At 39.0% G+C, this 13,661-nt stretch overlaps 1 protein-coding gene across 1 annotated transcript; it reads right to left on the bottom strand.

Moving 5' to 3' along the window:
* Positions 1 to 8,733: 8,733 nt before the first annotated feature.
* On the bottom strand, positions 8,734 to 13,319 carry CIMIP1 (ciliary microtubule inner protein 1). The gene is made up of 4 exons (XM_074843114.1): positions 13,249 to 13,319; positions 12,457 to 12,538; positions 11,304 to 11,402; positions 8,734 to 8,889 (listed from the first exon to the last, which is right to left on the bottom strand). Exons 1-4 carry the CDS (start codon positions 13,317 to 13,319, stop codon positions 8,734 to 8,736), a joined length of 408 nt encoding a protein of 135 aa, XP_074699215.1.
* Positions 13,320 to 13,661: the final 342 nt, after the last annotated feature.

The following is a 13,661-nucleotide window of genomic DNA, read 5'->3' on the forward strand; positions in this document are numbered from 1 at the left end:
GCCTTATGGGGACCATTCAGTAGGCACAGGCTTATAAGGTAACAGTGTGTATTTATCTACTTCTTCACATTAAAAAATGTGAAAATCATCAGTACAGAGCCCTTCTTCAAAACAGAAAGAGATTTGGCTCACTAGGTTTGAAGACCCTTTCTCATATTACGATGCTTTTATCACATCCATGACTACTATCTGCATGTGCATTATTCAGCTCCAAACCAACTATAGCAACAGTGCCAAATACACACATGAAATGAATATAAAATACATTCCAAATAATTGCAGTATTTATGTAATCTGGTGTCTTCTGTGTTCCACAAAACCTCAACAGATTGTTAACTCCAGCAGAACCAGTAAGCTGATAGGTGCACACAGCAGTACAGAGTCTGGCTCCCCAGCAGAAAACAGTATGAGCGGAACCAGCCTGGTAATGCCTGTCACTATTGACAGTTAATGACTGATTAGCAATGACTCCAACAGTGCAAATAAAAGGAGAATTAAAAGCAGATTTAGGCAATTCTTTCTCCTTCTTGAGTCCTTTAACTGTAAAATACTGCACAAATGCATGAGGGACATTTTAATTGTGATTTGCTGCGCAGAAAGATTGTTCTCTCTCAAGTTAAACAGCACTGACCCAAGGTAAAGGAGTTAAGTCTCAAGCTGTCCATTGCTAGCACCTATCCCATTAAATTGCTTATTTCCTCAGCACTCCTACATTAAACAAATAGAAGGACAAACAAACATGGTGAAAAACCTGTTTGGGTCAGAGCTATGGTAAGAGCTGGTGAAACTTTTCTCATTTGCATATAAGTAACTCAAAGTATTAAGGACACAGCTTCTAGGAGAACAAAAACATCAGCAGTGCTCCCTGAGAGCCAAGTTATTATCTAGTTTGCACTGCAATGTGCTCCCTTCCCCCTGGCACTGTGCCCTGGTCAGAGCTGGCTCAAGACCGCCCCAGAAGTTTAGGCTAAAGTGAATTTTCCTACCTTAAAAGAGCCAGGGCCCCTTCAGGGCGCCTTCTCCCAGTCCCTGACCCAGCAGCACCACTGCTCACACACACTCATTTTTCCTGTGGCAGAAGCAGCAAAGCCACCCTGACTTCTCAGGACTTGCACTTAAGCAAGTGCTGCTCCTAAGAATGCGTTGCCACAGAGAACTCCCAACTTTGCCCGTGACTACAGCCAAGAAGGAAATTAGGTTGGGGACAACATCTCTCTGCCCAAGTGAACCAATAAACAGTGTCCCTCCACGCTTTCTCTCCAGCTGTCAGCTCTATCTGGGCTTCTGCTAAGAGACTGTAAATATGTGGGGCTTGTTCATTAAGCAAGTATAATGCTAAGATGGAAGCTGTAATGCACATGATGGAGAGCACAAGAAATTACTACAGCTTTCATTTAAACAAAGGACATGACTGTGCTCTGGCAATAAGAGCATAATGGCTGCTTAATTTTTCCAGACAGGGAGTGTAGCTCACTGGGTTTTTTTGGGCTCTTGTTTTGTTTTTGGTTTTGCTCCAGCTTTTAAGGATGAGAATGTTGTGTCTGACGCATGTCAGCAAGCAAAGGAGATTCACTAGCATAGCTGGGTTCATCTTGCTCCCCGGTGAGGAATAAAAGCATTAACCGTCTCTCACTTCAGGAGGAGAAGGGGGGGGCTGTTTTCAGCCTGCGAGAAGTGAGAAGGCATTGTCAGGTTTAGGTCAGGCTGGAGCACAGGGCTGCGTGGCGCTCTCAGCAGGACAGATTAGCTGGGTGTCACACGGCAGCCTGGAGGCATTATTTGGAAAAAGCAAGAGACAGAAGTGTGTGCGTGCAGGGTGTGGGGGGGTGAAGGCTGCCATGTCTTGTTTTGGTGCAAGGCTGTTCTCTACAACAATGATCTTTCTGGAAAGCAGACTCAGAAAAATGGATCGAATAAAGAGCCTTTATCAAGCAAGCAGGGAGAGAAAATGGCCACTTCTACACTCCCTATAACAGAACTCTAAATAATGCTGTTACTGGAGCTCTTAAAAACATTGTTTAACAGGAGTCCTCCCCAGCCACGTTTAATCCCAATCTGGTCCCTGCAAGGCCTGGTCCTGCAGTCAACTGCAGCCAGTGAAGCTGCAGGAGGAATGAAGATTCTTTCTGGTTTGTTTATTTCTTCATGGTTGCATCTATTTTTGTGCTTTGAAGTTCTCAGGTTTACTTCAATCTTCAGTGAATCTTGAGTTTATTTCACCTCTTTAGTGAAACAGATAAAGCATGGAGAGGGAAAATAGGAAAGAGAGGACCAAATTCAAAGTTGAGTCACACTGGGCAATATACACAACCTGCAACCACAAGGTGTAATTTACATTAATAAAAATACATTGTACTGACTAATCACTTCAAAATTTCAGCCAGATTTCAACATAGCTATGTATCTGCAGTGTGCACCTCACCTAAAACAGGATGCATAAGGTTCTCACACGATAAACGAAAGAGAGCTTGGAATAGAGACCTAGTGAGCTGCCTCACAACAGAAATGGTAAAACTGCATCTCCATTATTATCATTCATTCCCTGGACTCCAGGTTTATTGATGTAATCCCTTCTCTCCATTCCAAAACAATTAAATGAGTAAATACAAACTTGAAAATCCCTAAACCAGTAGCTTGCCTTATTATTGCAGTAAGTGTGCAGTGGACATTGCATGGCTATACACTGAAGGTCCTTTGACTTTGAGTGAATTCAGAGCAAGCCTTAGCAACTTCAGTTGGATAAACTTAGTTTTTGCCTGTGTCTGATCTAAACTTTGGATAGACATCCCGGTATTCAAAGGTTTGGGTGCCACAGGGCTTTAGATATACTTCAGCATGGTTTGTAGTGCAACACTGAAAATGCCCAAGGAATACGTAAGGAACCTGGGGATGCTGCTGTCTTCTGGGTCTTACAGAGACATAGGAAAGTAGGACTGGAAGGAATTTTGAACAATCTTCCTTTTTAGCCCTCTGCCTGTGGCAGCATCAGTTTACACCTGTACCATGTAATATCTTTATGCTGTGTATTTTTAAAAGTAAACCTAGTATTTGAAATTTGTTTATTATGGATCATTTTAAATTGTGGAGAAATGAAGCAAAAAAATGAAGTTTGTTACCAGGAAATTAAGAACTTAATATTTGCTGAAATAAAAAAAGAATTGCACCACTCTTGTTTGAAACATGATTACCTTTCTCTTAGCTATCATTAAAATCCTGAGCTTTTTGTTACTGACACAAGTCAGGAGTAATAAACTTAAATGATATAAAAGATATGACAGGTAATTATCCTCAGAGATACTCTCTAAAAAAGATACTTTAATGTATTGTACTATAATGTACTTAGCACATCTCTTCCATAAAATGTAACCTCTATTATGCACTTCCAAAGAGTAGGAAGTGTGCTTATTCTAAGCTCAAATTTTTCATATGCTCTTGTCTCTTAAAAAAGAAAAAAAAAGCACCAAGAAGTAACAACCAGCCTTTGATGTATAATTTCCTGTGCTGTTGCTAAACAGCAGAGAGTGAATTTTTTGTACTTTTAGAAGGTTTACTAAGGCTGTGTAATGTTACTTTTGAGATCAATGTACTGATTTAAGAATAACTAAAGCATTAAAGGCTGGAAAAATCTTACACTGGGGATCAGACATAATGATGTTCTGAAGAATACATTGCCTCATGTGTCCAGCTAGAACTTTGCATGTTATAGTAAATACAGCTGCATTTGCTTAAATGATAAGGAATTAAATTAACCTGCTATGTTTACATTTATACTTATGAGATGGTCTGACCCCATCCCACCCTTCTCTGTCCATCTGGTGAACTGTCTCCCTGAATGCTGAGGTGCTGTCCATAAGCTACAGCGTTGCACGGTGGCCATCTGAAGCCACGGCAGTTCGTGGATGGTGCAGAGAAAAACGCAGATGCTTCAGAACACTCTTCATGAACACAACCTCCAGTTTCTCTGCAAGCCTTGTGCTAGATGTCCAGTGGCTTACCACCATCCTGGGATGGCTTTGGACATTTCATACTGTCAGAGTCTGTAAAACCCAGTGCTCAGACTGATACGTGTGTCTTACTTCAAAGGTGGCAACACTACCTCTTTCTGCACTGAGATGCATAGCTGTCCCGTGGTACTCTTTCGGTTATATCAGAGAATTTCCAGTTGGAAACCCTTATGGAAATAAATCCACCACTGAGGCATACAGGAAAGGGCATTCTTTTAATTTCTTTGGACTTTTCTCCATGTAATAGAGCAACTCTTGACACATGTGTGAGCAGCCTGAAACCTGAAGGTCAAAATTATTTCCAATTCATCTGACAAAAATAATGACCCTTTCTAGTGTTTGTTTCACTGGTGCAACATGAATCAGATTTGTGTTGTTTTCATGAAGTTTCTGGGTTTGTTTCAAATTTATTTCTCAGTACTGCTGGTCTTTTCCGTGTATGACAGAGCAGACTGAAGGGGCAATGTTTTGTTCACTGGCAACCCAATCAGTTTCACAGCACAAGGGTATCATTTCCCAGTACAGTTAGATTTATTACACTATGGTCCTATGAAATGGTTTGACATGCTTTCAACTAGTTAAATAACAATCTGATGGGATGTGAAAACCACAGGAGTCAGGAAAAAGGTAACAGTCTGTGAGTGGGCCTTATCTGTCTCGCTACACTGACACTTATGGTTTCAAGGGGAACTAAATACAACACATTTAGGAATCTAATGCAAGAAGTGACCTGGGTTGGGCTTCACGTGGGAGATTTCTGGTCTGGTTGCCAATGATTATGTTAGACTAGTGTTTGTCACTTTGGTACTTTGTAGACTATGGAAGAAACCACAAGGAATCCTTCACTAAAGAGGAAATGAGGTGAGTGAATGGGGAGCCTTAGGTCTCTGAAAAGAAAAAAGAAAATCTACCTCCTCTGTTTTGTAAGGCAAACGATCTCAGAATTAAAGTTACTTCAGGCTGACAGAGTAGCCAATAGCGGGAACTGGAGACAGTAATTTTTGCACAAACTTACGACTGCAGTGGGTATCCATTAGGTTAGTCACAGCACGTAACTTTGTAGAAATGTCTCATGCAGAATAGTGATTAGATTTATTCTCTAAGCAGACACCTTTTACAGTAGCTAGATCAACTGGCTATGCACATGCTGTGGTTGCTTTTCATTTGGCTTCTTTCAAAATGTACAGCAACACTTGCGTGGTGACTGCAATTTGAGTAGTGCTACTTATTCAGAATCACTGTTTCACTATCATCTAATCAAAAATCTTTATTCTGTGATGCAAAATGCATTTTAAATAAATAATAATCTTTCAGATCTTAGCTCCCAGTAAAGTATCTTATATTAATGAAATTATAAATAGCAAGTGCCAATTCTATGCCAGTTCTAACAGCACAGAAAAGAACACATTGTGAAGGAAAATGCACCAGGCTTTTGTCGCCAAATTCTGTTGTTTATAAAGCAAGTGCTTGTGAGAAAGATAATTCTGATTTCATAGTTCTTCAACTTAAATACAACTGTCGTTTAAGGCTCTACTATTATTTCATCACATACTCAGGAAAGCATATGCAGGCACACATCCAAAAAGGTGGCAAAAGATGTATGGCTGAACTACTTTCATGTCTTGCTGTGGTGACTGTGTATCAAATACGGTAAGATTTTTGCAGATGCAATTCTTAAAGCATCATCCATAGTTCCTCTTTAAAATGAGCCTGTTACCAAAGAACTAGTTTATCTGAAAAGAACAGTTAAAAGACAAGATGGCTTTACTTTCCGGAAAAATTTTAGTTAACTAAGGAGGAATTGATATACTTACCATTTTGCTAATGTGAACCTTAGACCACCAAAACCTGTATGAATGACTATACCAAATCAAATTTAGATTGATGCATAGAAGACACCTAAATACACTTGCATCTTGTTTTCAAAATTTGGTTAAAAATAAACTACATAACTTCTTGTATATGTTTAGAAACATCCCATTCTGCTCTGACTTGCACAGAAGCCCAGGTCTAAGACTTTTATATAGAAGTAAAATTGTCTTGACTTTTGCTGCATTTTTTAAGTGATTTAATTTTGTTTTGAAGCATTTCCCCAGTGTGTGCACTGAGTTTACTAAGACTGTCCTGACCTTGGAGATCATGTGATATTTTATGGTGTGCAGTGACATTTATGTGCCCAACTTGGCTCCAATAAATAGGTTAATTTCCGCAAATTAAATGCCAGGTTTGAAAAATTACAAGGTGATTTAATAATTCTATATTGGCCTTTTGAATTCACAACTGGGGCAGTTGACTCGGCAGTCCTTTGTCAGCTGCAAATCCACAACTTCTACACAATTTTTTCAGGTATAAAGGGTCAAACTAAAATTGTTGGGAAAAGAAATAGTCAGGTTTATAGTTTCACATATTCTTGAACACCAAAATCCCAAATACATGCATCAATTACCAACTGACAGATTTATGCTACAGGAATGAGTTCAAATTTTAGACATACTCCTTACACGTCCCAAAGTAGGTTATATCAAAGTGCCTCCTGAATAAAGGTACCTTAAATGATGGGAAGTATGATAAAAACCCCTTACTGTTAGTACAGAGTTAATATTCAGACATTGGGAATAAGATTCAGAAATGTCCAACTGTACATGCTGGACAAAGAATTTATTTTGGTTTTCAGAATCAAACCATGACTCATATGGATTTGGATTTTACTTCATACAAACATCTACTGGATATTAGGTGCCAGCTTTGGTTCTTTAATATAACATTTTTTAAGAAACAGTGGTCTTGAAGCTCCCCTTTCATTTGACCTGAAATAATGTAATTTTGTTACTAGTAAATTACATATTAATCTTTACTGTACCTTTTTATATAAATCAGAAAGAACAAGAGGATCTATATGTGACCTTAAAATAAAGAACCACGTGATTAAAAGAGATACAAACCTAGCAATGACAAGAAAGCACACTGATTTAAAATATTGTTCTTACAATTATCTAGTTTGTTCAAAGAGCAGTTTACACATATTATAGTTCGTAGCTAAACTGCAATTTAGCTTAAATTTCCAGAGTCTGATTCAAAGTAATTCTTTATTCTGTTTTTTAAGTAATATGTCTGAAGTTACTTCTGCTGTGTATTCTCATTCTTGGATAATCTTTCCAAAGGATATGAGTCACTTTTCCTTTATTTGTAAAGAATATGGAAAAAGTAAAATATTATTATTTTGTGGGCATTTGGAACTAGATGTTAAAAAAAATAGGTGGGATGTTGATCATTGTGAGTCATTTCTTGGGAAGAAAGAAAGAACAAACACTAGCTGCTGACCTACTGCTATAAAGCCAAGGATTTACTGCTGACTCAAGAAGTAGATATTGATAGCTGCAGAATACAAAGGAGATCCTGCAGCAGGACTAAAGGAGCTGCCTGTGTTGATTTCTTGGAGACTGTTATTTGTTTAAACAACTTTCTAGTTTAAACATGTTAGCCAATTAGAACTGTATCCTGCAAATAGTTGTTAGAACTAAATGAGTCTCCTGAGTTTCCAAAAGTCCTGGCAAATCTGGTAGATAATGAAATGCAAGACTGAACTCCATAGCACTGAGGTAGCTACACCAGTATCTCCCAGTGCAATCCCCTACTGTTTCTTTCTCCAGTCCTGGTTGGTATAAATATTGGTATAAACAAAACTGAAGCAGCATAAACACTTTGTAACACGTTTGCATTCTGACCAACTAATTGAAAAAAACATGTTTTGATACCAAAACTGATTTTTGAAAGTCACTTTGTGTCACTGTAGCCTTTGTATACTTTATTTATACCAATCGAGCAGCTGCACTGGAAACTACTCAATTACTTACGTGTGTAACTAACTACACAAACTACCGGTAAAGCATGCACAACACAAAAGACAATGCCTTTAATAATTATGACTTAATTATACTTATGATTTCCCTGTTTTTGTCAAACTGCGGTGAACACACTGTGATGAAGCCTGGTAATTATATTTTCTGCAGGTATTTTTTGTTTGTTTGTTGTGTTTTGTTTTTTAACAAGGAAAGCTTCTTTCCAAATGCAAGGATGCAGTTCCATGGCAGCTTGAGCCAATGTAAGCATGCCTGCCACTTTCCTCTGTCTCTTCTCATTCTCTTTCTGTACAAAAGAGACAGTTTTGTGCTAGCACAGGCACTTGAGCAACTCAGTAGTGGGCCAGTGCAGAGTGCTGATTGAAAACTAATTCTAAACACAGATTCCAGTACTGGTAAATGATGAATTGGGAATGAGCAGCAGAGTGGATTGCCAGGAACATGGCAGTCTGTATTTATGTTTGAAAAAGCTGCTGTGAAACTGTCTGAATGAGGCTTTCATAAAGAAACAATTATAAAAATGTGCTCTGCCATTACAAAATGACAGTTTTTTAAAGACTTCCAATAAATATTTTAAAATCATAGTCTTAGTAATGCTAATAAAAGTAGTACCTTCTCTGTGATCTTTATATGAGTTTATTCATTGTTACTTCTAAGCAAACCTGAAGCAGTGGTAACAGCTTGGATGCCACAGATTTCCAAAAATCAGTAACAAGTAAAATGCTACAAATTGCACTTTAACAAAATGATTGTGGATGTTTACATCAATTGTTTTTAAAGCTTAAATGTTTAACAGTCCAACAGTCCACTATAGAATGTCAACTTAGGGATACAAATGGATCTGTGTGCCTAACTGTTATGTCTTAATGTCAGTCAGAGGGCTCACATGGCCACTTCAAATCCTTAAAAAAGGTACCTTTGCAGCTTTGGATTTGAAAACCATGTTCAAGTTCCAACCCTGGAACTGCTGATCTCCAGCCAATAAATCCCTGGGTAGTCTTAGGTACTGGGGGAGATGGAGTCACCTAGAATAAAAGTAGCGTGTAGAATTCAACGATTAAAAGGGTTTTGATTGTAATTTCTGTATGTTACATCCTCTTTTGTTCTGTAGTGTGGATGGAAATGAAAACTGATAAAAATTAGTGTTTTTCAATGCAATCTGCTGAATTAATGTCCTGAACACACATTGATATTAATGGAAGGAAAGAAGAACTTCAAAAGATAGCCCAGTTGCATGCAAGTTTGATTTATAATACAGGATAGCTTATAATTTAAAAAGTCGTCAGAATAATTTAGGTCCCATTCTATAGCAAGGCACAGGGAAAGAGAGAAGTAAAATGGCAAAATTCTAATGAAGTAACTAACCTCCATTTACCATCTTTCTAAAAAAACCCAGTCTTTCAGTGCCTAAATTGGTATGTAAACAGCACATCAAAAAGCAAAGTTATTGTTTAGTAGTGTATGTTAGCATACTGTTGTTTGGGTTTTTTAAAAAATTTTGATCAATATCTTTCTAAGGGCTTTACTGGCTTTACAGTTTTAGGAGAAGAATTTTGTCTTCAGCTTTAACTTTTTTCCTACAGAATAATAATAATCTTTAAAACTAGTTAACTTCGTTAAACAGAAGAAACAGCATTTGATACTTGCTGTAATGCATTTGGTAGCAACGCAGCTACGGAATAATGGTTTTGTAGCCAAATGCTAAAGGTATTACTGACCAGGCTGGCTTTTGCAGTTCAAAAACTACTTATTCATTCCACCTTCTTTCTACTTTAAAAGATGGGTAAGCATCAAGTTAATCTGCGACTAATCTAGCTAAAAAGGAAACAAAACAAAAGTCAACAGTCTCTGTTCACTGACTGCTGTGCTTACTTTGGCTGAATCATCTCAATTGGGCACGTTGTATCATTTTAGCATCTGGGGACTTAGCAGAGAAATACACAGCAAGAGAACAATGTTTCAGTTCTCTTGCCAGAGTTGCTTCGCTTTGTTCTTTGGCCAAGATTAGAAAATGTTTATGATATTTAGGTGGAGCAGTTCCTCTGAAAAGATAATTTTTATGGCCAAAAGTGCCACCCACTGAGCAGGATAATGAAGGAAATCATGTCCCACTTATGATCTGTGGGAAGGGAATATGAAGAAGCAATTATTAATCTAACCTAGAGAGAAGAACAGATATGATGACTGTTACCATGAAGGTAAATGTGCAGAAAGACACATAGTTCTGAATAAGGACTTAAGAAACTTCACTCCGAATATGTAAAGGGTGACCTAAATCACAGCTAATCCTTATCCTTCTTAGCAAATAAAGATTCTGAGGTGAAATGGAAAGTACGATCCCTGTCTCAGTATGCATCAGGCTATGCATGCTCCTTTAGCAGCTGGTAACTATCTGTGTGATTTGTTAACACACATACACCCTCACTGTGCTGAAGCAGAGGTAAAGTTGAATGAAATTGGAGGTCTGAGACAAAACTGAAGAACAAGTAGCACTAATGGCAGAAATGCTCCCATTTCATTTCTCTGCCACACTGAGCAGTAGCTCTTAATTTTTGTTTCAATTTAATCTCAGTAAAAGCTTTTACTACTTCCTCACCTTCTCTCCCCACCCTTGGAATCCTTTGAAAGAAAGCTAGTTCAGCAAGTAGGAATTTCCAGTCTCTTTTGTTTCCTTAATCTTCTCTAAGTGGACTAACCTTCCTTTCTGAGAGCATATCCTGCTTCCCCTTTTTATGAATATGTTCCTCTCCTACTGCCATTGATTTAGCTGCCTTTAGTCCTATTCGTTGGTGATTCTGACACTATATTTATAAATCAAACCATCCGTCACATTCCACTCTAATTTCCAGCTGTTTGACAACTTTTAGACTCTGAATATGTGAATATAAATCATATAATATAAAATCAAATAGTTATGAATTGGCTCGTTAGAACTGGCTTCTTACTAATTTGTGCCACTAAAGAAGACAGTGGCATTGTCTCTGCCAAAAAGAAGACTGTCTTAAATAAAGCTAGGAAAATTACTGCATCTTAACCAATAGTTAAAACTGAGAATTAAGTTTATGCTAAGCCTTAAGACATGTATATGTACATTTGAGCAATGAATGGTCAGCAGTCATAAATGGCTCTGTGAGCACTCTTCTGTACTAAACCGTACAGTTGACTGTTCTGTTACTAGATGTCACAGAGGAGTGCGTGGGGGAGGTGCTCTACACAAAGATGATTATGTACAGTGAAAGCTCTGTGAACTAACAACCATATCCAAAGGGCAATCCTTGTCTTAAATGAATGCTTTTAAAGCATCGCTCGGGTTGCAAATACAATTTACTTTGACCTTTAGTTAAAGGCCCACCTCTACAAGACAAGTGATTTTTAGTGCTTGTGTGGTTTCTTAAGACAGATATTGTTGTATTGCAATTTTAAAATCTAATTTTCTAACCTTAATGTATTTTTCCACGGGTGTCACAGGTCGAACCTGCAGATGTTCTGGAAGCTGTATCTTGGGCTTTGTATTTTCTTTCTTTTCATCTTCAGTCAACTAAAACCAAAACATCAACATTAAAAATTGGACTCTTTATCTTTTGAAATATGCTGTAATATCTGATATCTACACCATTCCCCTCAATGTTGCCTCTGAACTCCCTGTTCTTCCCATCTAAAACAGGACTATTTATTGTAGTGCTTTGCAAATTACTGTAATGTATTCTTTGGTTTCAGAAAGTGATGTAATTCTGAATTTCAGATGAAAGGCTAAATACTGCTGAGTGATTCCAACTCTCTTAACTACATCACTGGTCTAAAAGGGGCTAGAAATGCATCTTATATATATATGACCACAAAGCAAAGATTAATAAATAGTAAACACACATGTTCACCAATAGTAACAATGCATAGTTTGACAACTTTTCAGCTCTAGATCTATTAGTACTGTGCAAAGCCGGTATGAATGACAGACCATAGTTATCAAGGATGGATGTTGAAGCCCAGAGGACCAGAGTTTTCAAAAGTGCTAACATGGATGCCTACAGTAGTTTTCAAAAAATCCTAGAAGAGATTAAGTACTTCTAGCCCCATGGAAAGTAATATAACTATTCAAGGGCTGCATCAATCCTGTTCTTTAGCAATGAAATACTGTGATTCCAAATGTAGTATTATGTGCTACTATGTTCTAATATCTAAACATCACTGAGAATAGACATCTCTCCAAATATTTTCATTTGTTGTAAATTCCCCCACTGAAAATTTAATTAGCTAGAACCTCTTCCCCTAGATTTTTAAACTACCATATGGATAGACAAAGGGGAAATATTTTCCTGTCAGTGTGGATCTAGTACTTGTTAACACTACTGGGAGTCATGTTTCTCAAGAGCAATATATCAGAATATGCATAGCATATAAATGATCACTTTCTGTATTTTATTCAGAGAACAACTGAAACTTTGAACCTATCTTAAAAGTAGTGCACTTGTTACCTCAGAACCTAGCTTAGTAAAGTACACTTTTCTAGTCCTCTGTGCTCTCATAATTTTGTGTCCAGATAAATTTGTGTACAAGTAAATTTCATGCATTGCTTATATGCAGTTTAATTTTACCTCCTTAGGAAGTGTTTTCAAAAATCCCCATTTGTGAGACCATCTTCTTGCAGCTTCTCGTTCACTTTCAATGTATTTTCTCCTGAAACAGAAAAATATTTAAGATGACTTTGAAAGGTTTCATTAAAAAAAACCAACATGCAAACCCAACTACTAATGTCACAAAGCACATCACTTTAGCACAAATCTTTAGATCTGTACCTCAAAACAAGTTTATGTATGAGTTAACAATTGTCTGACTCTGAAGTAATGGGGAAATATTTTTGATAGGTTGGAAATGAAACACTAGGTGTGAATGTACTTCCTTGCAAACTATGCTTATGTTAGGAATTGGAGGAGGTCAAATTTGCTATGACACATTTTTTTAAAAACTTGAAAAGGAAGCATCGATGTCCTTTCGGACATACTTTCATTTACTATTGACTGCTCAAATGACCCCTTGTCCCCCGCTCTGCCCCAGCCCTACTCCCCGTTATTCCTCACACCCCGTGGGAGGATGGCGGGAAACACGGGAGCACACGGGCAGCGCGGGCTGCGTGGGGCCCGGCGCTTTGCCTCTGGGCATTGCCACTTGAGGCTACGGAAAACCCTGGGCTTTTTGCATCTGGCACGCCTCTGAATGAGCACACACACTTTACGAACACACGTGAAGTGAGTGTATGAACAAATCCCTTCAGCCTCTGCCCGCCTGAGAGTGGGCGCAGCGCTGCCGGGGAGGCTGCCTTGGGCGAGAGGGGAAGGAGGCGTCTTGGGGCTGGCTGTCGGCTGCGAGGGCAGCTCTGGGGCCGTTACCAGCAGTTGTCCCGCGCCACGAAGCTGTAGGACTGCGCCTGGCCGGTGCGGCGACGCGCCGTGTCCGCCATGTCCGCCGTGTCGGCCGGCAGGGAGCGTCGGGCCGGGCCCTCACGGCTCGGGCGTTGCTGGGCGACGGCGGCGCAGGCGCGGGCGGTGGCGCTGGCGGCTGCAAAAGGGCGGGAAGGGCAGGCGCGCGCTGCCTCAGGCGCTGGGCGTCTCCCTTAGCTATCCCCCGCCCTGGCGAGTCGCCCGCTTGCAGTGGCACCACAGCCGTGTCTTTCAGGTGAAAGGCTAAAAGTGGCTGCTCTGCCTTTTCTTTAGGTCCCTAAAGAAGGCAGGGGAAGCACACTTGATGTTGTCAGTAATTTTTTTGGAGTGTCTTTTGAGTGTTTGTGCTTTAAAGTTATTCA

Source organism: Strix aluco, chromosome 17, assembly GCF_031877795.1.
Source record: "Strix aluco isolate bStrAlu1 chromosome 17, bStrAlu1.hap1, whole genome shotgun sequence".
NCBI lineage: Eukaryota > Metazoa > Chordata > Aves > Strigiformes > Strigidae > Strix > Strix aluco.

Excerpts from the sequence above, each read along its gene's own strand:
- CIMIP1 (XM_074843114.1), bottom strand. The coding sequence starts at position 13,319 with ATGGCGGACACGGCGCGTCGCCGCACCGGCCAGGCGCAGTCCTACAGC. Across the intron at positions 12,539-13,248 it reads GTGGCGCGGGACAACTGCTG|GAGAAAATACATTGAAAGTG; the intron begins GTAACGGCCCCA and ends TTTCTGTTTCAG. Across the intron at positions 11,403-12,456 it reads TGAAAACACTTCCTAAGGAG|TTGACTGAAGATGAAAAGAA; the intron begins GTAAAATTAAAC and ends TTTTGGTTTTAG.